The sequence below is a fragment of the Aotus nancymaae genome, unplaced genomic scaffold (assembly GCF_030222135.1).
Source record: "Aotus nancymaae isolate 86718 unplaced genomic scaffold, 86718_ANA_hifiasm-v0.15.2.pri h1tg000067l, whole genome shotgun sequence".
Lineage (NCBI taxonomy): Eukaryota > Metazoa > Chordata > Mammalia > Primates > Aotidae > Aotus > Aotus nancymaae.
Window position 1 is genome coordinate 17,595,016 of NW_026988482.1, and position 25,962 is coordinate 17,620,977.

Consider the following 25,962-nt stretch of genomic DNA (forward strand, 5'->3'; position numbering starts at 1 on the left):
TTAACGTTCGTTTAAACTTTTTATTAAGAAACTAAGGCAAAACAGAATTCCAAAAAATAAAGATACAGAATTCTAATTTAAATTCTAAACAAATATAAAAATCAGAGTTTACCAGTATTTTCGAATAGAGGGGAATGACTAAATGCATTCACAGCAATTATTTCTCCTTCCTAGCCTCGGATCTGCATCCCTTTCCTTCCTGCTTCTCTTGGACTAGAACACAGAATTTCTCATCCATATTTGCTATTACAATTTTTGCTTCTATAGTCTGTAACTTCAGAGGAACTTTTATCTTCCTACATAGTTCTTTCTGTTACTTCAGCAAATATGTGAGCACCTGCCTATTGGGCTTACATGTCATTAGCACAAAGATGAGTACCAGTTTAGGGGAGATATGACACCAATAAATAATAATTTTAAACAAGGTATAAAGTAATAAATTCAGTACTAGTCAACTATAGATATATAAAACTAGGGAAGTTTCGAGGAGAGATTACATTCAGCTAGAGAAACTGAGGAATGTTTTTATGAGGACATTTGGGCTGGGTATGCACTGTTCCTAATAAAGGCTTCTAAGTGGTCCTGATTGTCTACCACAGTCCCAATTGTAGAACTATGGTGGTCTTAATTTCTGGAAAGTAATCTTTTCAACACTAACCTTTAAAACTCAAGTTTCTGTGGGCACGGTAGCTCACACCTGTAATCCCAGCACTTCGGGAGGCGAGGCAGGCGGATTGTTTGAGGCCAAGAGTTAGATACCAGCCTGGCCAACATGGCAACCCCCACCACCCAACTAAAAATACAAAAATTAGCTGGGTGTGGTGGCACATGCCTGCAATCTCAACTACTCAGGAGACTGAGGCATGAGAATCACTTGAACCTGGCAGGCAAAGGTTGCAGTGAGCCAAGATTGTGCACTACAGCCTGAGCAACTCTGTCTTCAAAACACACACACACACACACACACACACACACTCCCTAAGTTTATCTCTTCAAACTACTTGCTTCTTCAAAAGAACAAGAAAAACTAATATGACAGTCTATATAGTTTGGCGACTTAAAGTTAAAGCTGGGTATGGTGGCATACACTGTAATGTATACCAGGTAATCCCAGCTGCCTGGGAGGCTGAGGCAGGAAGATTGCTTGAGCCCAGGAGTTCAAGACCAGCCTAGGCAATAGAGTGAGACCCTGTCTCCAAAAACAAACAAAAGTTCATTATATAGTAGCTTATTTATGGTTTAGGGTTCTGTTATTTTTGAAACTCTTTCTCTACTCACATCATTCTAAAAGGCAGAAAATGCCTAGTTATTGAACAATGGTTTCAAATATTCAACTGGGTAAATCCTACTGGCTTTAGGTGTCTTATCGAATCCGTATCTACACTTAATGTGAATGAAGGAGATGAAATAAATGGTTTAACATTCAAGTCAAATAATGAAAAAATAATGGCAACTATGAAATGACATTAACCACAAATTCCTTGTATGAAAAGATTTAATGAATTATGAGCCATTGACCATTACACACTTTAAGCCTTAATATTCTTTCCTATGTAAAACCACGTAATTAAAACAGCCTATCTCAAGTGTGACAGAAGACCATAGTAGGAATAATAGTAATGTCTGCTTCCACATCTGTATGCCTCGTTAAAGAACCAAAGGAAGTGCTCCAGGTTTCCCAAGTCAACAAAGTATAGTCAGTTACACTTTTCCTGATCATACTATGAATTGAAATAGAACACTACACTTTGCTTTTAATAGCACTTTTTATCCACAGCATTAACACTTTCCCATTATTTTCTCCTTTACCCTCAATATCCTTGTGAGGTAGTGAAGGGAGGGAGCAAGGATTTTTTTTTTTTTTTTTTTTCTATTTTGCAGATGAGAAAACTCAAGGTGAATTTTAGATCAATGGTTCTCAACCTTGGCAATATGTTGAACTGCCCCAGAAAGTTTTTAAAAATCTTTATGACTGGGTCATATTACAGACCAACATCAGAATCTTAGCATATGGAACCCAAGTATCAGTGCTTCTTAGAACACTCCAAAGTGACTGCAAAGTACAGCCAATGTTGAGAACCACTGGTTTGGATGATTTATACTCAATCTTCAGGTGCACTTGTCTTCTACCTAAATGCTCTTCTCAGCACCAATGAAAAAGATATTCCATTTCTTTGAACATTGTAGCAGTTTGTTTTAATATTCTGTAGAGCTACTACTGGTTTTTAGTGACAAATTTACCTATGAGCTTATAAATGAAGGCTCTTCGTTACCCAGATGCTCATGCTATTAACCCCCGTCGCATATAATTTGCAAATGAGATATTCAGGAACTTAAATCTTTAAGAATGGCTTGTTGTTAAATATTTAGGCAATTATTTCATTCTAGGTCCAATATGCAATAACCATGTGTTTCTGGTTTTCCACTCAGCACCTTCAAAACTGTTGCAAATGAATGTTTACTAACAAAAAAGACAATTATAAACAAAATTCTTAACAAAACCTCTTGGAATGCCCTTATCACAACCTGAAAAAGAAACAAGTACTTAAAGGACTTGATCACTTTCTAACAAGTGAATCTCCATCCTGAACCACTTCTCTTGTTTAATAAAATTTTAAACTTTGCCGAATTGAGTTGTTCTACACCAAGAAAAACCAATTTCTATATTATCTATATTCTCTAATACATTTAACATATAATTTCACTCTATACAAGGAGGTTTCTTCTTAACATGGACATCAAAAAGAATCTTTAATAGATTTCATCTTTTCAAGCAATGTATCAAATACACAGTAAATACTTGTAAACCTTTCAGGTGGCAACAATAAACCTTTGTTCTATGGCTGAAATCCCTTGCTTCATAGGAGTATTGACAGTCTTAACTCTCAAGGAGCAAGCCAAGAATCCCAGCTGGCAGCTTGCTGTCCCTTATTTAAAACAAAATATAAATACAACAATAACTCAGAAGTACAAAGATTTCGCTTTCCTTTGTCAATTCTTATGTACCTAAAACCATACAATTTATACTTTCATACAGAAAGATGATGTCAGTTTCTTTTCTAACAAAAGAAAAACTCTCAGCTCATGTGTGTTGGATTACTAATTCAAAATCATTTTTAGTGATGAGAAATAAGATTTATAAGTCAAAACAGGAGTTAATGTTAAACTCTTCTACAATGAAACCTTCAAATATTGCCAACCTGAAGTTTTCAGCACAAGGTGTTATATTTCAAGTCCCATGGGGGCAATTATCTATAATGAGGTTAAGAATATTCTTAACCTATTTCAGGTGGGTAAGTAAACATTTTCTTTATAGCCCCAATAACGAGATTGAGGCTTAAATTAGTTGCATGATGTAAACAATATGAAATTAAAAGTTGTTTTGATAATATCTACAGCATTATAAGGTTACAAAATAAAAAGACCATTAATCAATTCTTTTTTTCCTAAGCTCTATGACTAATAGTTTTAATATTTGAGGCCTATAAGAGCAAATGGCAACATTCTGGTTAGGAGACACTTTCTTAGAAGGCCAAAAATAAAACCGGATACCAAAAGATGCACATTATTATGATGTTGAGAACATCCTTACTGATATATGTATAATTAGAAATAGATTTGTCTTCCCTCAATCTTTAGCCAGGAGATTGAGAGATCTTTACTATAATCTTGATAGTAAAAACAAAAACAAATCAGACTCTAACAGCCATGGGAACTATAAGCCAAAAATAATACAAAATGAGTCAATAAAACACATCTTCTCTTAAAATCCTCTTCTTTGTAGTTAACCCAACTGTCTCCAAATGTTATTCCAATTTTGTAACCATGTAGTGGTTTTTAAGAAATTAGAACTAGAACAAAGCAAACTGTTTGTCCTTTTTTTTTTACAGTTTTTTTTTTAAAACACACATATTGTATATACAACTTTTAAAATAGCTGCACAATTTTATATCTCACTTTTAGAGAAGTGCAGTCCAGGCAGACCATGCTTCTCAATATATTAAAAATATTAAATAAAACTCAACCAGTTTCATAATTTTCTAATAGTCAAGCTGGCCGGAAAAAAAGGGACTGGAGAAAGGACAGGCAGTTGTAAGATGGGATCAGTCTTCACAAACACACTACTTAAAAATCTTGCTATTTCCTTATCTTATCCCTTTGACAGCATCTCTACAATCTCACCTTTAAAGTTGGAAATAACACATTGCTAACTTAGAGACAACATCTGTTGCAACATGCATATGTCAACTGCCCACTCAACCAACTGCAACCCTGAGGATTTTTCTGGCCCAGTAGAAAGAGGAAACACGAAGATAATCTCTGGTGTAGAGTTGCTTCTCCAGTTTTCAACTTCATGTGTTTTTCAGGATGTTTCTTGGACATGCACATATGACACTGTCACTTCATGGTTCTGCTTCCCATAAGCAGATCTCTCCTCCATTCTATCTTTCATCACAAGAAAGTCACCGTCATCCATCCAAAGGTTTTCCAAGGTAAACCAAAGTCACTTCTGTGTTGCCATATACAGCAGAAACTGCTGGATATAAGCAGACCTTTGGAAGTCCTCTAAATGCAACCCCCAGGAATTCATATCCACGTTCAAAAGCTAAAGTCTTATCTTCCATGTCCAAGATGACTCGAATTCTTTCTCCTATCTGCAAACAGACATGAAAAGGTTAGAAGAAAATCTGCCAAAGGCATAGCTAGAAGAAATACGATACAAATCAAGAAGCTGCAAATATTAAGAACATCTATCCTGAAAGCTATCTAGGAAAATCAGAAGGGGGTCAGCCGTGGTGGCTCACGCCTATAATCCCAGCACTTTGGGAGGCCGAGGTGAGTGGATCACGAGGTCAGGAGTTCAAGACCCGACTGGCCAAAATGGTGAAACCGTGTCTCTACTAAAAAATACAAAAATTAGCTGGGCATGGTGAATTGTGCCTGTGATCCCAGCTGCTTTGGAGGCTGAGGTATGAGAATTGCTTGAACCGGGACCTGGAAGGCAGAAGTTGCAGTGAGCTGACATCGCACCACTGCACTCCTGCCTGGGCTACAGAGCCGAATTCCATCTCAAAAAAAAAAGGAAGAAGAAAAGAAAAATCAGAAGGGAAGCTTTCTAGTCAGGAGGAAACATCTATAAAAAAAGGACATACATCTGGCCAGGTATGGTGGCTCATGCCTGTAATCTTAGCACTTTGGGAGGCTGAGGTGGGCGGATTGCTTGAGCCCAGGAGTTCAAGACCAGCCTGAGCAACATGGTGAAAACCCATCTCTACAAAAAATACAAAAATTAGCTGGGTGTGGTGGTGCAAAGTCCATATTGCACCACTGCCCACTGCACTCCAGTCTGGGTAAAGCACACCAATCTCATCACAAATACTTACTTTGATAGTTTTGTTTTTAAGACTCATATGGAATCTACATTTAATTACTAACAATTTAAATGTTCCACCTGAACACTCCCTAAATTGATTTTATTTACTTTTTGTTTAAAGGTTTTTCTTTCTTTCTTTTTTTTTTTTTTTCTGAGATGAAGTCTCGCTCTATTGCCCAGGCTGGAGTACAGTGGTGCGATTGCAGCTGGCTGCAACCTCCACCTCATGGGTTCAAGCAATTCTCCTGCCTCAGCCTCCCAAGTAGCTGGGATTACAGACCGCCACCACACCTGGCTAATTTTTGTATTTTTAGTAGACATGTGGGTTTCACCATGTTGGCCAGGCTGGTCTCGAACTCCTGACCTCAGGTGATCTGCCCACCTCAGCCTCCCAAAGTGCTGGGATTACAGGCATAAGCCACTGCGCCTAGCCATGTTTAAAGGTTTTTCTTGAGGTTAACACTAAAATCTGTAACTTGGCATATTTTACCGAAAAGAGCAATCTAAATCAGCTTCTTAAATTACTATATTATCCATACAATGGAATATTATTCAGCCATAAACTGAAATAAAATTTTAATACATGCCACAACATAGATGAATCATGAAAACATTATGCTAAGTGAAATGAGCCAGACACAAAAGGCTAAATGGTATGATTTCATTTATATAAAGTATCTAGAACAGTCGAATACATATAGTCAGTAGAATAGAGGTTACCAGGGGTGGGGAATGAAGGAAATAGGGAATGAACATATTAGAGATTATGTTGGGGTGAGGAAAAAGTTTTGGGTATAGAGAGAGGTGATGGTTACACAACATTGTGAATGTATATAATGCCACCAAATGGTATACTTATAAATGGTTAAAGTAATAAATATGTATGTTTCATCACAATTTTAAAAATCACAGTAAGAAACATAGCTTTTAAAGTTTTTACAAAGCAGTTACACATTTAATGTGGAATCATGAATAATCAAATCTGGCTCTAAATTCTAAGGCAGAATATAGAATAGGTTTATTAAATAGTCAATTTGTGGTTCACAACTCTGAAACACCTGATTATTAAACGAAACTGGAAGCACAATATATCCATTTTTTCCCATTTGGAAAAGCAAGCCAAAAAAAAAAGAATGTTTTATCTTTATAGTTTGCATTTATAGAAGGATGTTGCATCTACAAAATTGGAAGCAGAAAGTCCTTATGTTTGCAATCAAAATTTAATTCTTCCTGATTAGGATAACCCCTGCTATTGTCGTTTAATTTCCTTCACTGTATTTCCTGTTAACAGTAACTGCCAACATCTGCTTTTTTCCTCCCTTTGCCTACCTCACAGATTAACCCACACCCCATTTCATGGATCTAAAAACCTCCAGATCACCACCACCACCACTACTCCTACCAACAAAATATTAACAACAAACTAGAAATGAAAAGCTAATTTCGTTGAGTCTTTGTTTTGTGTCTTATTTGTATTATTCCATTTAATCCTCATACCAATCCTAGAAATTCTCTCTATTTTACAGAAGTTGAAACTAAGCAACAATTACTCTTGGTGAAATTTGCAAATTTGCTTCACCTTTGAGCATACAGCATGCCCAAAGCAAAAGAAGGAGAAAGCAGAAGTCTTACCATCTTTAGGTGCCAGAGGGTAAAACTTGGGAGATGGCAGAGCAACTGGAAACTTGGAGGTGGAACTCCAGAAGCAACAGAACCACAGAAAGGATGAACCCCAAAATTTGAGAATTAACTGCCCAAATCCCTGAGTAACACTATAATACAAAGGCACAGGGTAAATCCCCCAGGAAACCATGCTGAAAAAGCAGCAAAGCTGAAAAAACTGAGCAGATGTCAGCGGCTACACATCACAAGAGACAGAGTTTATAGTTTGAGTATAGGCAAGTTAACTGCCTACTAAAACAAGAAAACCTATACTTTTCAGAAGAATAAAGCTGTTTCTAGAAACAAAACATTCAGGAGTTACTACTACATATTATCTACATGTCTAGGTTTCAGTAAGAAAATTACTAGATACGAAAAGAAACAGGAAAGTGTGATTCATATTCAGGGGAAAAAGAGCAATCAATAGAAGCTGAACCCAAGTGGGCCTAAATGCTGGATTTGGCAAAGACTTCAAAGCAGCTATTATAAATATATCCAAAAAATTTTTAAAAAATACAGTATAAGTAAATAAATAAGGAAACTCAATAGAGAAAAGGAAATTTACTATAAAAAAGAACCAAATGAAAATTGTAAAGCTAAAGTGTACAATAAACAAAATTTACTAGCCCAGCTCAACAGCAGAGTTGAGATGGCAAAATAAAAATCTATAAACTTGAAGACAGAACAACAGAAATTATCTAACTTAGGTGGGACACAGTGGTTCATGCCTGTAATCCCAGCACTTTGGGAGGCCAAGGCAGGCAGATTGCTTGAGCTCAGCAGTTTGAGACCAGCCTGAGCAAAATGGTGAAAACTTGTCTCTACAAAAAATACAAATATTAGCCGGGCACTGGTGGGGAGCACCTATAGTTCCAGCTACTCTGGAGGCTGAGGCAGGAGGATCGCTTGAGCCCAGGAGGCAGAGGTTTCAGTGAGCCAAGATCATCGCGCCACTGCACCACTTCAGCCGGGGTGTCATAGCGGAAACCCTATCTCAAAAAAAAAAGAAAAGAAAAGAAAAGAAAATTATCTAATTCAAAGATTAGAGAGAAACAAGGTTGGGGCAAAAACAAGAACACAGCTTGAGAGGCACAGAGATAAGGACAATATCAAGCAGTCCAACACTTACATTAAAGGTAAATGACTGAAAAAAGTCAGAGACTGAGACTGGATTAGATAGTCTCTGTGTAGGAGATCCACTTTAAATACAAAGACAGATTGAAAATAAAAGGATACAAGAAGAGGTACTTTGTAACTGTAAGCATAAGGAAGCTGAAGTGGCTGTATTCAAATCAGAAAAAATGGACATAAAGACAGAGTATTTCTAGAGTCAAAAGAGGTCATTTCATAACAGAAAAATAAATCAGGCAGGGAAATACAACAATTAGAAATGTATATGCAGCCATAGTAACAGAACTCCAAAATACATGAAGCAAACAGTGACAGAACTAAAAGAAGAAAAAGACAAATTAGCAATCATAGACGGAGATTTCAATACTCCTCTCAGTAAATGATAGAAGGGGTAGGACAAAAAATCAGTTTAACACTATATAAGACCTGAACATTATCAATCGACTTCACCTAATTCTCATTTATAGAATATTCCATTCAACAAAAGAATATACATTTTTTCAAGCACACATGGAGCACTCATCAAAACAGACCACATATTAGAATAAAACAAATCTCAATAAATTTAAAAGGACTGAAACCATAGAGCATGTTCTCTGAAAAACAAAGACTTAAGGACTTTCACTTATAAAATCATTACAAGGGTAGTTATAGAACTTTCTTTTTAGTGATAAAGTCTAGACACCCTTCTCACTATAGCATCTGCAGAGCCTAAAAGGATAGTGAGGAAACATTCTATGAAAAAAAAATCCTTCCAGCTTTTATACCTCAGAAAATGGGATGTATTTTTGGTTCTTCTGCTTTAGTATGCCTGACTTGAGGTCATTACTGAGGCTGGAGCTTTCTTTTTTTTTTTTTTCTTTTTTTTTATTATTTCTTTTTTTTCTTCTTTTTTTTAAATTTATTTTTATTTTTCTTTCTATTCTTCTTGAGGCTGGAGCTTTCATGCCACATGTGGCTCTGAAATATGCAATCTCTAATTCTTTAAAGACTTCCAATTTCTTATCAGATTATCATATATCACACCCTGATGAGTGTATAGTAATAAATATGGCTTTTACAAATAGGAAATATGATTTTAACTCTAGAATAAAATGAGTAAACCTTAAGCCTAAGATGAAAAGAATAAAAAATATAGCAGTTTGCCTGAATTTGCCTGCCTCTACAGAAATCACTGATGCCTCCAGGGGCTTTGAATCCACAAACAGCGGGTATGTGTGCAAGTGCATACATAGAGATGTATTTATTGGGGTAAGGAGCTTAGAAAAAGACTTGGATGTGCCATGATATAGGAAAGATGGCCATCTAGAGCAGGGGTATTCAATTTTTTTGGCTTCCCTGGGCTACACTGGAAGAAGAATTGTTTTGGGTCACACATAAAACACACACTGAGCTTTAAAAAAAAAAAAAAATTCAGCTGGGCTCGGTGGCTCATGCCTGTAATCCCAGCACTTTGGGAGGCCAAGGCGGGTGGATCACGGGGTCAGGAGTTTGACAGTAGCCTGGCCAACACAGTGAAACCCCGACTCTACTAAAAATACAAAAATTAGCCGGGCATGGTGGCACATGCCTGTAGTCGCAGCTACTCAGGAGGCTGAGGGAGAAGAATTGCTTGAACCCGGGAGGTGGAGGCTGTGGTGAGCCAAGATTGCACCACTGCACTCCAGTCTCAGCAACAGAGTGAGACTCGGTCTCAAAAAAAAAAAAAAAAGCAAAAAGAAATCTCATAATGTTTTAAGAAAGTTTATGAATTTGCATTGGGTCGAATTCAAAGTCATCATGGGCTCCACGCAGGCTGTGCAAAGTTTGATATGCAAAGCTTGATACAGAGCATGAACTGGCAAACTATAGTCCCTAGACTACGGCTGTCCTGCTGTCCATAAATAAGGTCTATGGAATACAGCCACGTTCATTCATTTACATATTATCTATGACTGCTTTTGTGCTATAGAGTTGAAAGTTGTGACAGATCCTTACCTTGAAAATGACATTTAAAAAAAAAGTTGTGACAGAGACCAATATGGACTGCAAAGCCTAAAATATTTGCTACCTGGCCCTTACAGACAAGGTTTGCCAACCCTGATCTAGAGCAAAGAGAGGATGATTAAAGTTGTATTAGGAAACAAATAATGAGATAGATTATTTATACATTTATTTAAAAATTGTCAAAAAATCTCCTTGAAGTTTGGGTATTTGGAAAAATAAAAAAAATAATAAAAATAAAAGTTACCAAAAAGACAAACAAAACTGCTATATAAACATCTGCAAATTTAAAACAAATTAAGGCGTGATTTGACAAAGGCCCATACTTAAGAAAACCCCCAGTTTCTCACCTGGTATTTTGGTGCATTGTTGCACTGTGGAAAACTGCCATTGACTTCACCATTATGTAGTAGATTATTGTCCACTAGATTCCAGCCCCAGCTCTGGTCATCACTGCCTAGCAATGCCACATAACCTTGGCACTGCATGGGGGCCCGTTTTGTGGCGATTCCAATCACTGCCACAGTGCCCAGAGGGCCCTCCCACCACACTTCCCATGCATGGCGGCCCTCACTGAAACCAATCTTGGTCCTTGCACCATCAGTGCTCTGAGCAATGGGGTTTCGATGTAAAGTAAAGCCATTCTTCTTAATGTAGACATTCCTGGAGCAGTCATTAGTGCTGAAGGCATGTTGGAAAGCACGTATCTAAAAAAATGAGAAACAGACCAAAGAAATAAAAATTTTATTTTTCTTAAATATCAAAATGTACCCAAACTTCAGGCTACATGTTTTTAAATAACCAAGTTATATATTTTTAAATAACACAAGTATTTAAAATAATGGCTAAAGTTTCAGAATGGTATACTAACAGAATAAATTGGATAACATTAAAAATAACTGCCAACCATTTCATCACTGACCAAAATTGCAGTATTTCCTCAAACAGATTTCTCAAAACATCAAAAAAAAAAAAAAAAAAAAGAGAATTCTTTATCTTAGAGATAATACTGTTAATGAATAAAAAAATGATATCTGGGAATTGCTTTGAAATATCCAGAGATGGAGTTGAAGAGTATGTGATATAAACATGAAACTAGACTGGCCATAAATTAATCACTGGTAAAGCTTGGTGGTGGGTATAAGGAAATTCATGAAACTATTTTCTCTACTTTTGTTTATATTTGACATTTTTATATCAAAAAGTTGAGAAGTACAGTTTTCATAGGGGCAATGCTGTCATCAATAAGAATTTGGCCAGGTGTGGTGGCTCACGCCTGTAATCCAAGCACTTTGGAGGCCAAGGCGGGCGGATCACCTGAGTTCAGGAGTTCAAGATCAGCCTGACCAACATGGTGAAACCTCGTCTTAGAAAAAAAAAAAAAAAAAAAAAAATTATATTTTACATAAAACAAACTTGAATCATAGCAGCTCTAAAGTTCATGAAAAATTTTAGTAAACACAAACTATTTTAGATCCTCAGCCTACTTGCTGGATATGACTCATACAATAAAAAATCACCCATCTCATTTCACCAAATCAAATAATCCCCTAGATAGCATCTAAGTTCAACTACTAGAATTTATAAAGAGAAGTTATCAATAAGACAGGCTAGTTGACTCTTCAGTAAATACAAAGGTTTACACTTCTGAAATAAAGAGGGTATGAAAATAACTATACAAATAATAACAATTTCTCACAAACAATTTTAAACTTTCAGTCTGCATGTTTTAAATTTTTTAGACAAGGTCTCACTCTGTCACCCAGACTGGAGTGCAGTGGCACAATCATAGTGCACTGCAGCCTTGAATTCCTGGGCTCAAGTGATACTTCCATCTCAGCCTCCCGAGTAGTTGGGGTTACAGGTTGAAGTCTCTAGGCCTGCCTGGTTTGTATGTTTTTAAAAAAATCCCTTCTTTACTGTAGTCAAATTACCCAAAAGCAGTGGAAGGCTGGGAGCTACTGCTTCAGTTAACCTGAGAAATCAATTCCAGAGTCACAGAATGTCAGCATTTAGGAAGATCCTTAAAGGTCATCTAGTCCTTCTCAGGGATTTCAACTGCTAGTCAGTGCAAGAGGCCCAAAGAGAAGTCAGGTATCCAGTTCTCTCATCACCTGTTCATGTACCATTCACCAGTACTTTACTGTTTCGTTGTACTGCAGAGCACAGATTAAAAAAAAAAAAAAAGAACTATTTGTTTCAGGTATTCTATGTATTTAAAATTCTCCAAACTCAGTTCTCAGCTCTCTATCTGAATTATTTCCAGACCTGTCTTTCTAAAACAGCACCTTTACTACATCTCATCCCAGTTCTACAACCTTTGGTAGTTCTATACTTAGTACCATTATCAATTGTAAATTCTTCTGTCTGGCTTTCAAAGCCCTCCAAATCTGATTCTTCCGATTTCTCTTTTTACCTTGATGTTGTTCTTCTTGCTTATAGTATTATATGTGCTTTCTTCTTCCACATATCCTCTAAGACCACCTCTATTAAGCTATTCTTAGCCAGGGCCACCCAATTCCCTTTGTTTCTCTCTCACCTGAGTGCCTACCCACCACTTTCTGTACCACATAACTATTTAGTAGCTCTTGTTTTCTAACACATCTTTCATCATTGATTCTAGTAAAAAATAACTTGCAAAAAAAATCTAATCTAAATTGATCAAACCTCTATAGGAAATAGAGGACAGAAGAACATGTCAAGCAACACCATGGGAATGAAATCAGCAAAATCCAGGCTGAGAGTAAACAACCTGGTTTCCTAAACAAATAAGACGGGAGGTAGGGGAGATGGTGAGTGAATATGTAGACTATTTTAGTCTACATATCAACCTTTGCCATGGGAACCTTAAACAGATCTTGATTATAGAAAATATAAGTTAAAACGAACATTTAACATTTATGAGACAAGTGGCAATTTGAACGCTGCATTTCTGATATTAAGGAATTTAATGTAAATTTATTTTTAGATGTGATAACAATATTGTGATTATGTTAAGTGTCTTTATTTTTGAGAAACAGAAACAGATACTGGAAACTTCATATAAAATGGGAAAATAGGCCATGCGTGGTGGCTCACGCCTATAACCCCAGCACTTTTGGAGGCCAAGGCAGGCGGATCACGAGGTCAAGATATCAAGACCATCATGGCCAACATGGTGAAAACCCACCTCTACTAAAAATACAAAAATTAGCTGGGCATGATGGTGCATGCCCACTCAGGAGGCTGAGGGAAGACTATTGCTTAAAGCCAGGAGGCAGAGGTTGTAGTGAGCTGAGATCGTCACTGCACTCCAGCCTAAGACAGAGTGAGATTCAGTCTCAAAAGAAAGAAATGGGGGCAGGACGCAGTGGCTCAGGCCTGTAATCCAAGCACTTTGGGAGGCCGAGGCAGGTGGATCATGAGGTCAGGAATTCGAGATCAGCCTGGCCAATATGGTGAAATCCTGTCTTTACTAAAAAATACAAAAATTAGCCAGGTATAGTAGTGCATGCCTGTAGTCCCAGCTACTTGGAGGCTCAGGCAAAAGAATCGCTTGAACCCAGGAGGCGGAATTACAGTGAGCTGAGATTGCACCACTGCACTCCAGCCTGGGTGACAGAGCAGGACTGCCTAAAAAAAAAAAAGGAAAATAAAGACCAAATTAATAAATAAAAACAATCCATAGCCTCACAGTCCCATGCACAACCTGGATTTTGTTATAGCAAACAGCATTAAGACCTAGCTTAAAATTTAAGTCTGAACTTTAGAGAATTCTCATCAGATGCCAAGTATGACTGAAATAATTAATGCTATGTGGTGACATGTAAAACATGAACTTAAGAAAAACACTAAACAGATTAACAAACTCCACTTTCCTGTTTTATGCTCTCCTAAACATGCCCCTGTCCTTCTCTGTTACCCAGGCTCCTGGGAAGTTCCATTTGATGCCTCCATCTTCCTCATCTCATTCACCCAGTCACCTGTCTACCTATGTATACTGTTTTCTACAACAGCTCTCCAGTCATCCCCTTCTCTCCTCTACATACCTGTTCAGGTCCTAAGTATCTCTGGTATAGGCACTAACCCCTGCCCTCTCCAACTAATCTAGTCTAGTCTTTTTAAAGTACAGCCTTTATTTTGTCCCTCTCCTATTCAAACTTCTATGGTTTCTAACTGTAGAACAAAACCCAAACTATAGACGGAAGGCTCTATTTCAAGGCCCTCCATGATATATCTAGTCCCATGATATATCTTTACAATATTTCCCGCTACTTCCTTCAAACTATAATATTTTATATCTTTAGCCCGGATCTCTCCTCTAAGCTCCAACCTGCAACAGGTGCCTATTTGAAATCTCTGTCTCAAAAATACTGTAAATGCTACTCTCCCCAAACTGAACTCATTGCCATTCCTTCAAACCCTAACCTATTAGCCTGGGCAGCACAGTGAGACCACGTCTCTATTAAAAAAAATTAAAAATTAGCTGGGCATGGTGCCACATGCCTGTAGTTCCAGCTACACAATAGGCTGAAGTGGGAGGATTGCTTGAGCCTAGGAGTTCAAGGCCACAGTGAGCTATGATCAGTCCACTGCACTCTAGCTAGGGCAACAGAACAAGACCTCGTCTCAAAAACAAAAAAAGGAAAAAAAAATCTAGATCAAATGATCTCTGCATTATGTGAGCCAAATACTAGAAGTCATCCTTACCACTTCCCTGTTCCTTATCCCTATTTCAAATCTATTGCCAAGTTCTGTAGATTTTACTTACCAATCTGTCCACTTCTATCTCCTCCACTACCTATTTCCCAATGGATCTACCATATTTCTAAGGTCCCCTTCCAACCTGTTCTCCATACTCAAGTCAGAAATAATCTCTTAAAATGCAAAATAATCATATAACCAATCCCCACACCTTAAATCCTTCTTGCTTACAACTCAAAATGGCTTCCCTATGTTTTGGCCCCAGCCCACTTCTTCCATCTTGTCTTAAACCAGCATCACTTTTGCTCTCTGTGCTCCAGCCACACTGACATATTTATTTTCTGTCCCTCATACTCATCAGGTTCCCTCCTGGAAGGCCGTTCTCTCTCCCCTTGGTCTATTTATCATCCTTCATGTCTCAGTACACGGATCACTTCCTCTGAGAAAGCCTTCCCTGACCTCTCTACCTAGATCAAATCCTCCGCTACTGACAATCAGAGTACTAGGTATCTTTCCCTCATACTACTTACCAGAAGTGGCTTTACACCTGTGTGATTATTTGATTAATATCCATTTCCCCAGTAGATTGTAAGCTCATACTACTTACCAGATGTGGTTTTACATCTGTGTAATTTTTTGATTAGTATCCATTTCTCGGCCGGGCGTGGTGGCTCACGCTTGTAATCTAGCACTTTATGAGGCCCAGGTGGGAGGATCATGAGGTCAGGAGTTCAAGACCAGCCTGGCCAACAGACTGAAACCCTGTCTCTACTAAAAATACAAAAATTAGCTGGGTGTGGTGGTGAGCGCCTGTAATCCCAGCTACTCCGGAGGCTGAAGCAGGAGAATTGCTTAATCGCGGGAGGTGGAGGTTGTGGTGAGCTAAGATCACACCACTGCACTCCAGCTTGGGCGACAGAGCTAGACTCCATCTCAAAAAAATAAAAATCCATTTCCCCACTAGATTGCAAGCTCCATAAGGCAAGGCATCCATAAGAGTCTGTGTCTGCCGGGTGCAGTGGCTCACACCTGTAATCCCAACACTTGGGAGGCTGAGGTGGGCGGATCATCTGAGGTCAGGAGTTTTGAGACCAGCCTACTCAGGTGGCTGAGACAGGAGAATCACTTGAACCCGGGAGCAGAGGTTGCAGTAAGCCGAGATTGCACCACTGCACTCCAGCCTGGGTGACAGAGAGAAACTCTGTCTCATAAAAAGAGACTGTGTCTGTTTTATGTGCCATTGCATCTGCAAAACTGAGCATAGTGCCTGGCACTCATTGTTTTAAAATAAAAATGTATGTTGTACAAACCCTTTACTTTCCTCTTGTCTTGCTTCTGTTCAGAGTACTTCCTCTTCCTAAAATATTCAACTCCTCCTCATCTTTAAAATTCAGCTCAAATATAACCTCAACCTCAAATCTTCTCCAATCCTCCACTCAATTTGTAAATTTCTCCTTTCACTGAACTTCTAGTATACTTTTTTTTTTTTTGAGATGGAGTCTCTCTAACTCTGTGACCCAGGCTGGAGTGCTATGGCATCGTCTCGGCTCGCTGCAATCTCAGCCTCCCGGGTTCAAGTGATTATCATGCCTCAGCCTCCCATGTAGCTGGGACTACAGGTGCATGCCACCATACCCAGTTAATTTTTGTATTTTTTTTTTTTTTTTTGAGACAGAGTCTTGCTCTGTCTCCAGGCTGGAGTGCAGTGGCGCAATCTCAGCTCACTGCAACCTCCGCCTCCTGGGTTCAAGCGATTCTTCCGCCTCAGCCTCCCGAGTAGCTGGGACTACAGGCGCATGCCACCACACCCGACTAATTTTTTTTGTATTTTTAGTAGAGATGGGGTTTCACTATGTTAGCCAGGCTGGTCTTGAACTCTTGACCTCATGATATGCCCACCTTAGCCTCCCAAAGTGCTGGGATTACAGCATGAGCCACTGCATCCAGCCAACTTCTAGTAAGTATACTTTTAAAAAATGTCTGTAACAGTAAGGAGCAATTTCTACCACACATTAACAGTTATTTCCATACATTTTTTTCTCCCCTACTAGATTGAAGACTTTCCTACTAGTCTATTTGATTCCTTTTGAATTAATCTTTTACCCTCAAAATATTCAAGAAAAGTCCTACAATGTCTGAATGAACATGTGATTAGTACAAGTCTACAACACCTATGATGCACATAGCAGAAAGGCCAAGTATTAAAAACTTCAGAAACCTAAAATATCTCTGGAAGGATACAAAAGAAATAGTAAGACAGACTGCATACATGGAGAGGAACTGGGTAGCTGGGAGACAAGGATGAAAGGAAAACATTTTGCTGGATATCATTTTGCTTCTATCAAAGCTTGACTCACATGGACACATGATCTATTACATAATATAAATCTTGAATCATGTGAACATTTCTATTACAAGTCAATTACCAAAACAACAACAACTCCTAGTTTAGACTGAGTGCAGCGGCCTGCCTGTAACCCCAGCACTTTGGGAGGCTGAGGCAGGAAGATTGCCTGAGCCCAGGAGTTTGAGACCAGCCTGGGCAACAAGGTGAGACCCCGTGTCTGTAAAAAATAAACACTTAGCTGGTGTGGTGGCACGTGCCTGTAGTTCCAGCTACTCGGGAGGATAAGCTAATGAGGATCACTTGAGCTCAGGAGGTCAAGGCTGCAGTAAACTATGACTGTGCCACTACACTCCAGCCTGGGCGACGGAGTGAGACCCTGTTTTAAAAACAGCAACAAAAACTCCTAGTTTAAAACAAGTAAAAACAATAGGGAGTCGCGGTGGCTCCGGCCAGTTGTCCTGGCGCTCGAGGAGGCGAGGCTATGTGTAAAAACAATAAACTTTACGGAAAAATAAAATCTAAATAAAATTTATAAAACCTACACATTTCTCAAAGTAGGACAAAATTCCAATCTTCTGCACTCACCTATATAAATTAAAACCAGTATCCACTGAATAGCTACCATGCACAAATAGTCCTAATAAATTATCTTGCTTATTAGAAAAACTTTATAGTTGGCAATGTTCCTTATCTTCTATAACTAAAACTGGTGTTACTACAACATGCTTCACATGAAAAAAAAATTTTACTTCTTACTCTGACCCCTGTTGGCAAGCTAGCATTAAAAAGGGATGTTGGCCCAGGGCAGTGGCTCACGCCTGTAATCCCAACCCGTTGGGAGGCCAAGGTGGGCAGATCATCAGAGGTCGGGAGTTCGAGACCAGCCTGACCAACAAGGAGAAACCCCATCTCTACTAAAAATACAAAATTAGCCAGGCGTGGTAGCACATGCCTGTAATCCCAGTTACTAGGGAGGCTGAGGCAGGAGAATCACTTGAACCTGGGAGGCGGTTGCGGTAAGCCGAGATCGCACCAATGCACTCCAGCCTGGGCAACAACAGCAAAACTCCGTCTCAAAAAAAAAAAAAAAAAAAAAGATGTTATCCTTTGTTTTAGTTACTAATGTGTTTATTATGTTTACTACATTGCAATCAGACTTTATCTTCTCTTATATACGATCTTGGTTGAATGCTATACTGAATACCTGTTAACCATTCAACTGAACCCAAGACCAAGACCCTTTGTTTATATGGCCCGAGAATCCTTTCAGCCCTACCACAACCTGTTTCTTGACATTTTTATTTTGTATATGAAGGCGGGAGGAATATGCACAAGAATCTAGGAGAAAAAAAAAAGGACGCAGCAAAACTGTAACCAGCATGTTAGATGACAAACAGAAGAGACACACACCATCAATGTGGAACTATTAAAAAGTTAGCAAGGAAATAGCCAATAACAGTAGGACAAAGCAGTATGTTAAGTAGTATCCACGGATGTTTATAAAAGCCGGTATTTTGTAAGTTAGCAGGATTACTAGGAGTACACTCACCAGTAAGCCTCAAATATAGTGGAGGGAACTAAAGAGAACTTGGGGAAAACAATGAAAAAATGATTAAAAATTAGAGGTTGGAAAAGATGAGATAAATGTGGAGCGAAAGCAAACTAGAAACTAAGACCATGTCAAGGATACTAAGCCATGCTACCTTAACATGGGCTTATTACCTCATTATTTAATACAATGAAGTCTATTTGGAGGCCAGGGAGAAAATTAGGATGAGGGCATTAAAAGGTACAAGAGTGGTGGTCTGCCTTTAACGGGGAAAACTGTCAAAAGTTGAATGAGTGATGGAAACTACCTAGAAATTCGAAAAGTGGATCACGGAAGTGGGGTGGGTTAAGGAGCAGAACTTCGATCCAAAGGAAAGAGAATCTTTCTGTCGGGGGGAGGTGAGGAAGGTACTGACTGAACCCGTGGAAAGGCGGGCTGGTGAGGCGAGGCGTCTGACTCAGAATCTTAGATGAAAAACACCGAGAACGGCGCCGAGGAGCGGAACTGGGGGCAGCGGTGTGGCCTGGGGCTCTCTCACCTTGGCCTTGTAGCTGGGCAGGTTGCAGAGAATGTCCGTGCGCAGAGCCTCTTCTGCCAGGCTGCGGGCGCACAGGCTCCGCCACACCTCGCTGTTCTCATCGCCGTGCAGGCAGCGGTACCAGTGCTTGCACACCAGGGCGCAGCTCCGCAGCTCGGACAGCTCCAGGTAAGAGAACACCAACTCCAGCACCCGGCTGGGCAGCCGGCCGCCGGCCCCCGAGCCAGAGCCCGAGCCGGCGCCCGCGCCCGCGCCCGAGCCGCTGCCGCCGCCGCCGCTACAGCCAGCGCCGCCCGAGGCTGCCCCAGCCCCCGGGGCCGGCGCCGCCATCAGCTCACTAGCCGGCCCGAGGGCCGCCGCCGCCGCCGCTTGCCGCCGTCTCTGCTCAGAAGGCCAAGCCTCTCCTAGAGACCGGAGCGGCTCGCTCACCGCCCCTTTCAGTGCCAACCGCCGGCGCCTTCACCACTCCCGCCCCTGCCTGGGAGCGTCCGCCGCGCGCCCCGCCTCACTGAGGGCAGACGCACCGGCTGCACGGGCTTCCTCCGCCCCTACCCCGCGGCTCAGCGCGGGCGCCAAAACCGCCCGACCAGCCCGGCCTCTCCGCGACGCACCCGCGGCTCCGCCATGCGGGTTGAGGGCACGAAGCAAGGGCGCACGCCCAGCTCGTTCGCGGTTCCTCTCAGCCCCGGATGTGACTGTTTGGCTGCACCGCCTCACGCTCTACGCAAGACGGGATTGGGCGCCGGCGGGTGAGGTCATCACCGGGCGCCGAGGAGGGGAGCGGGAAGCGCAGGTATGAGGCTAGCGCCGGTGGCTTCGGTGCTGTTTTCTAGTGCGTTTTCATCTTTCTGGTCTGGTGGCTCCGCGTCTGCTCTCTTGGGCCCCCTTTCCTGTGACGTTTCTGTGTCAGTTAGGTGCTTGCTTCAGACCCCCAACTCAACGCATGAAACTTTTTCCTTGCTAGCCACTTCCTAGCTCCCTCACGTTTTTGTGTAGCTTGGGCAGCTGAGGCCGTCTTTACCCAGTCAGGCTCTCTTGTTCTCCCTAAGTATCAGTACTTAGCCGAACGTCTATCCCAGTGTGCTTTCGGAAAGTAAAGTGGCTGCATCTGAACACCCCTGCGCCCAAACTTTCAAGTGCCATTTGAGTGGTAATTAAGTCCTGTAGTCTTTTGGACAAGATGTGGTCTTATACTAGATCCACCGCTTAGTAAGCAGATTGAGGCAATGTGGTTTTAGTCAATTAAACATTCCAATAGGGAGAATGACGTGGAGGCTATAATTATAGATGGATTCTTGGAAGGGAAAGAATTTCACATCCCAGCATGCAACATAGCGAGACCGTGTCGCTACAAAAAAATAGAAAAATTAGCCGAGGGTAGTGGCGTGCGCCTTTAGTCCCAGCTACTTGGGAGGCTGAGCCCGGAAGATCGATGCTGCAGTGAAACATAATCGCATCGCTTTGCTCCAGCCTGGGCGACAGAGTGAGCGTCTGTCTCTCTCTCTCTCTCCCCACCTCTCCCTCCCTCCCTCCCTCTCTCTCTCTTTCACACACACACACGAATTTTAGCATTATTTATTATACTACGATTTCCCAGGTGGCCCCAAAAGTTTTCCGACAGCCTTTAAAGAATGCTTAGTAAGAGAATAATAATAACCATCATTTGCGCCACGGTGTGAACCAGGCACTATACTAGGTCATTTACGCAGATTTTTATATATGTAATTCTTAAGACAACTCCATGAGGTAAGTAATTATAATAATAGGGTTCACAGACTCAGTCACCTCCAGTGTCTTGGAACCTTCATAAATGTTTTCTGAAGCTTCTTGCTCTGTATAGTCCATTTCTTGGTCTCTAGTAAAAGCAAGGGAACGTCAGCTGCCTTCCCTACTCTCAGATACATTGGGTTTGATTATTACTTGCCCGTCCCTTCTCCTCATAATGTGTTTTTCACCAAGTCCAGTAACCCTAATTCTTTTTATTCTTGCTAATGCCAGTGCCGCATCCCTTCAATCATTTTGGTTGCTGTCCAGCTTCTCCACATCAAGACCAACATTAGAAACTCCAAACCTGTAAAGAAAAGTTGACCTGTGCTGACTATGATGTTGGTGACTGTCTCTCACTAATTTCTTTCTTTTTTTTATGAGACGGAGGAGTTTCTCTCTGTTGCCCAGGCTGGAGTGTAGTGGCACGATCTCGGCACACTGCAACCTCCGCCTCCCGGGTTCAAGCGATTCTCCTACCTCAGCCACCCAAGTAGCTGGGACTACGGGTGCGCGCCACCACGCACGGCTGATTTTTTGTAGTTTTAGTAGAGACAGAGTTTCACGGTGTTAGCCAGGATGGTCTCGATCTCCTGACCTTGTGATCTGCCTTCCTCAGCCTCCCAAAGTGCTGGGATTATAGGCATGAGCTACTGCGCCCGGCCTCACTAATTTCTTGTAGGTCTTCAAGGATATTCAGAGTTGATCGGTCTGAGAAAGGGATAACGAACTAGACAGAATGAACAGCCTTAAGGGCACAGACAGTTTAAAGGGACAGTGGTGATATGACTGGTGCAGAGTGTTTAAAGTAGAGATCATTCAGTTTTTAAAGACTTTGGCCTTTATCTTGTCCGCCACAGTACAGCTGAGGTAGAGCCTTTCAAGGATCCCATGTTGTTATTCTGGTGCTAATCTAGTCGAGTCACTAAAGTGACTTTCAATGGGAGACCGTCTCCTAAGTGGCCCAGGTAGAATTTCAAAGTAAAAGATTACCTTCTCAACCCCTCCTTTCTTTTTTACAAATCTTTCACTTGCTCATCACCCAGCCCACCAAGCCCCTTCCCCATGTTTAGTACTCTCATTCTGTCCTCTGGCGGATGAGAACTGCCAACTGTGGCACTTCACTCTTTAAAAAAATGTCCTCAGCTGGGCGCAGTGCTCGTGCCTGTAATCCCAACACTTTGGGAGGCTGAGGCAGGTGGATCACCTGAGGTCAGGAGGTTGAGACCAGCCTGGCTAACGTGGTGAAACCCCGTCTCTACTAAAAATACAAAAATTAGCCGGGTGTGGTTGCATGCACCTGTAATCCCAGCTACTCAGGAGGCTGAGGCATGAAAATTGCTTGAACCTGGGAGGCGGAGGTTGCAGTGAGCCGAGATGGGGACAAGAGCAAAACTCCATCTCAAAAAAAAAAAAAAAAGCTCTCAAAATAACTCACCTGGTGGGGCATGGTAGCTCACGCCTGTAATCCCAGCACTTTGGGAGCCTGAGGTGGGTGGATTGCATGAGCTCAGGAGTTGGAGACCAGCTTGGGCAACATGGTGAAATCCTGTCTCTACAAAAAATACAATAATTAGCTGGGTGTGGTGGTGGTGCATGCCTGTAATCCCAGCTACCTGGGAGACTGAGGTGGGAGGATCACTTGAATCCAGAAGGTGGAGGTTGCAGTGAGCAGAGATTGGGCCACTGCACTCCGATATGGGTAGCAGAGGGAGACCCTGTCAAATAAAATAAAATAAAATAAAAATCACCTTTCCCTCACCCACTCTATGATTTCATTAGGTATTAGAAGGAAGGACTCTATTATCTAATTAAAGTAATTTATAGTAGGATATGATTAATTGCTGTGCTTGAGGCTTTAGGCAACTACATAGGAAAAGAGAAGCTTGTTGACTTGATAGATCAATGAGGGGATGGTAACACTTAGCCTATTTCTGTCAGGCTTTCCAGTTGCATTCAGAAAAACAGTTGCTTGTCAACTCATTTCTGAAAAATTGTTTTGATTTAACCCAACTTTAATTACATCTTTTCCCACTACCCTTTTTTTTTTTTTTTTTTTTTTTTGGAGACGGAGTCTTGTTCTGTTGCCCAGACTGGGGCTATCTTGGCTCACTGCAACCTTTGCCTCCCAGGTTCAAGTGTTTCTTCTGCCTCAGCCTCCCTAGTAGCGGGGATTACAGGTGCCCACCACCTTGCCTGGCTAATTTATTTTTATTTTTAGTAGAGATGGGGTTTCACCATATTGGCCAGGCTGATCTTAAACTCCTGACCTTGTCATCCGCCCCCCTCGGCCTCCCAAAGTGCTGGGATTACAGGCTTGAGCCACTGTGCCAGTCCCCATTACCCTTCTATCACAGAAATCTGATTGTTTAACTTTTTGATAGTGGTCTTTGGTTGTATTCCAAATAATAACAAATCATTTTAATTTTATAGACTAAGTAAACGATTTTGGAGGCTCTAGTTGAATCACTGATCAATACTTTGCATGATAAATCTTGATTGACTGAAATTAATAGTCACAGAGAGTATGGATTTCTGGGGCTTTCCAAACTTTCCCCCTCATTTGTGTGTGTGTGTGTGTGTGTGTGTGTGTGTGTGTGTGTGAGAGAGAGAGAGACACAGCCTCACTCTTGCCCAGGCTGGAGTACAGTGGTGCAATCTTGGCTCACCACTACAACCTCACCTCCCAGGTTCAAGTGATTGTCCTGCCTCAGCCTCCTAAGTACCTGGGATTACAGACAGTTGTTACCACGCCCAGCTAACTTTTGTATTTTTAGTAGAGACAGGGTTTCTCCATCTTGGCCAAGCTGGTCTTCAACTCCTGACCTCAAGTGATCTGCCCACCTCAGCCTCTCAAAGTGCTGGAATTACAGGCATGAGCCACTGCACCCAGCCTCCTTCCCATTTTTTTTTTTTAACATTTCCAGTAATATTTATTTTTATTTTTCTGACTAGATAGATGACCATTAAATATTATCTATGTGATTTAGAGAGTAGGAGTTTAGTGCGTAAGTTTAATAAGGTAGAACTGTTCTTAGGTCTTATGAGACTAATAGAACAAGAGTTACTATTGATCCCATTATGGAAAAATTGATAGGAAATGTATTCTTTATAATAATCCCTTTAAGGACAAAATTCGTTTATTGCCTAACTTCTCACACTCTGGAGTAAAACTTAACCAAATGAACCTTGAAAACTGAGTGAATCTTTTCTAGAAAAAAATCAGGAAGAAAACCTGCTAAAACTTTTGTCTGTCAGTCAACATTTATTTGGCTCTCCTGTGTGTAGATTTGTAATGGAGAAATAGAAGCACTAGAAACCCTGCCTCATTCTTGTTTTAGAGAAAACCTGAAATCCCAGCTAGGATCCAAAACCTGTATGCACACAAATATCAGCAAATCTTAAAGCTCTGCAGTGTAGACTTTCTGACTTTAAAGTTGATTCATCATGGCACAATTAAAATTCTAACTTGGTAAAGAAGTGATCAATATTCTAAAGATTTGAAAGCATTGGCTTGGTGCGGTGGCTTATGCCTGTGATCCCAGACTTTGGGAGGCTGAGGTGGGAGGATCACTTAAGCCGAGTTAAAGAGCAGCCTGGGCAACGTGGGGAAACCTCATCTCTACAAAAAAAATACAAAAAAATTAGCTGGGTTTGGTGGTGAGAGCCTGTAGTCCCAGCTACTCAGGAGGCTAAGGCAGGAGGATCTCTTGAGCCTGGGGAGGTTAAGGCCTAGATGACAGAGCAATACCCTGTCTCAAAAAAAAAAAAAGAAAAGAAACTGAAATCGTTAAACACAATTATTATAACTTAAATTGACTTTTCAATACTCAATTCAAATTTGCAGGATAGCGTCTTTATCATAAGTCAATATTACAGTTCCTAAGCCTAAATAATATCAGTGCCTTTGTTTAAAATCTTGTTTTATCTGGAACTTTTGGCAACAGTCTTTGTTATGGCAGAAAATTATTTACCTGCTGCTGTTGCAGTACTTGTCAGCAAAAGTCAAACCACCAGGGTTCCATATTTTTACCTCCCTCTGAGTCATTTCCTCTCCAATCTTCTCCTTTAAATATTATTGCTTCAGTCTCTAATTCATTTCCTCTGTATATTAATTGAGTGCTTCTGCTTAAAAATAAAGTTCAATTTTGTCTTTTTTCCATTTTGTATTTTTATGAACATTTCTGTATTTGATTTTGTGACTACGTTTCTGTTACCTTAATAGATCAGAGATTTTTTTGCAGTCTAATTAGTGTTTGTATGTGTGGTTAAAGGTAGGAGGACACTGGGCGAAGTGGCTCATGCCTGTAATCCCGGCACTTTGGGAGGCTGAGCCAGGTGGATCACTTAAGGTCAGAAGTTCCAAACCAGCCTGGCCAACATGTTGAAACCTTGTCTCTATTAAAAATACAAAAATTAGCCAGGCGTGGGGTGGGCATCTGTAATCTCAGCTACTTGGGAGGCTGAGGCAGTAGAGTTGTTTGAACGTAGGAAGCAGAGGTTGCAGTGAGCTGAGATTGTGCCATTGCACTCCAACCTGGGCAATAGAGCAAGACTCCATCTCAAAAAAAAAAAAGCAGCTTTGTGTTGGGAATGGAAACTTTAGGCAGATTGCCAGATTATTTTAAGTGATTTTTCCAAATAAGGAAATTTATCTCTGTATCATTGGGCTAAATTCAAGTATCTTATCTGAAAATAGTACAGCAACTCTGGCAGTCTGGCACTCGGTAAATTCTCCCTTGGCTTATGAAATGAAGAATTAAATTTGTCCAGATACATTTGTTTGCTTCCTTTTGTCTTGACCAATATTAGAGTTGTATAAATTCCCCTGATTTCCTTTTTGCCTTGACCAGCAGGCAGGCAAGGCAGGGTGGTATTATGAGGTAATTCCAGTGTGCATATATCTGAGATTCCTAGAGGATCAGAAATCT

At 40.7% G+C, this 25,962-nt stretch overlaps 2 protein-coding genes across 3 annotated transcripts in view; one reads left to right on the plus strand and one right to left on the minus strand.

The window, feature by feature from the left end:
* On the minus strand, positions 1 to 19,597 carry FBXO45 (F-box protein 45). Its single transcript, XM_012435068.3, has 3 exons — positions 19,268 to 19,597; positions 10,501 to 10,857; positions 1 to 4,655 (listed from the first exon to the last, which is right to left on the minus strand). The coding sequence occupies exons 1-3, from the start codon at positions 19,595 to 19,597 to the stop codon at positions 4,470 to 4,472; spliced, it is 873 nt and encodes a 290-aa protein (XP_012290491.2). The 3' UTR covers positions 1 to 4,469.
* WDR53 (WD repeat domain 53) overlaps positions 19,415 to 25,962 on the plus strand; it is a 15,736-nt gene continuing 9,188 nt past the window's right edge. The window contains exon 1 of one of the 2 annotated variants that reach the window (XM_064366964.1): positions 19,415 to 19,435. The gene's annotated coding sequence lies outside the window, so the exon portion shown is untranslated. Of the gene's footprint in view, positions 19,436 to 20,024; positions 20,061 to 25,962 lie in introns of those variants that run through there. The other variant, XM_012435067.3, reaches the window with a different exon arrangement.

Excerpts from the sequence above, each read along its gene's own strand:
- FBXO45 (XM_012435068.3), bottom strand. The coding sequence starts at position 19,597 with ATGGCGGCGCCGGCCCCGGGGGCTGGGGCAGCCTCGGGCGGCGCTGGC. Across the intron at positions 10,858-19,267 it reads TGCCCAGCTACAAGGCCAAG|ATACGTGCTTTCCAACATGC; the intron begins GTGAGAGAGCCC and ends TCATTTTTTTAG. Across the intron at positions 4,656-10,500 it reads ACAATGCACCAAAATACCAG|ATAGGAGAAAGAATTCGAGT; the intron begins GTGAGAAACTGG and ends GTCTGTTTGCAG.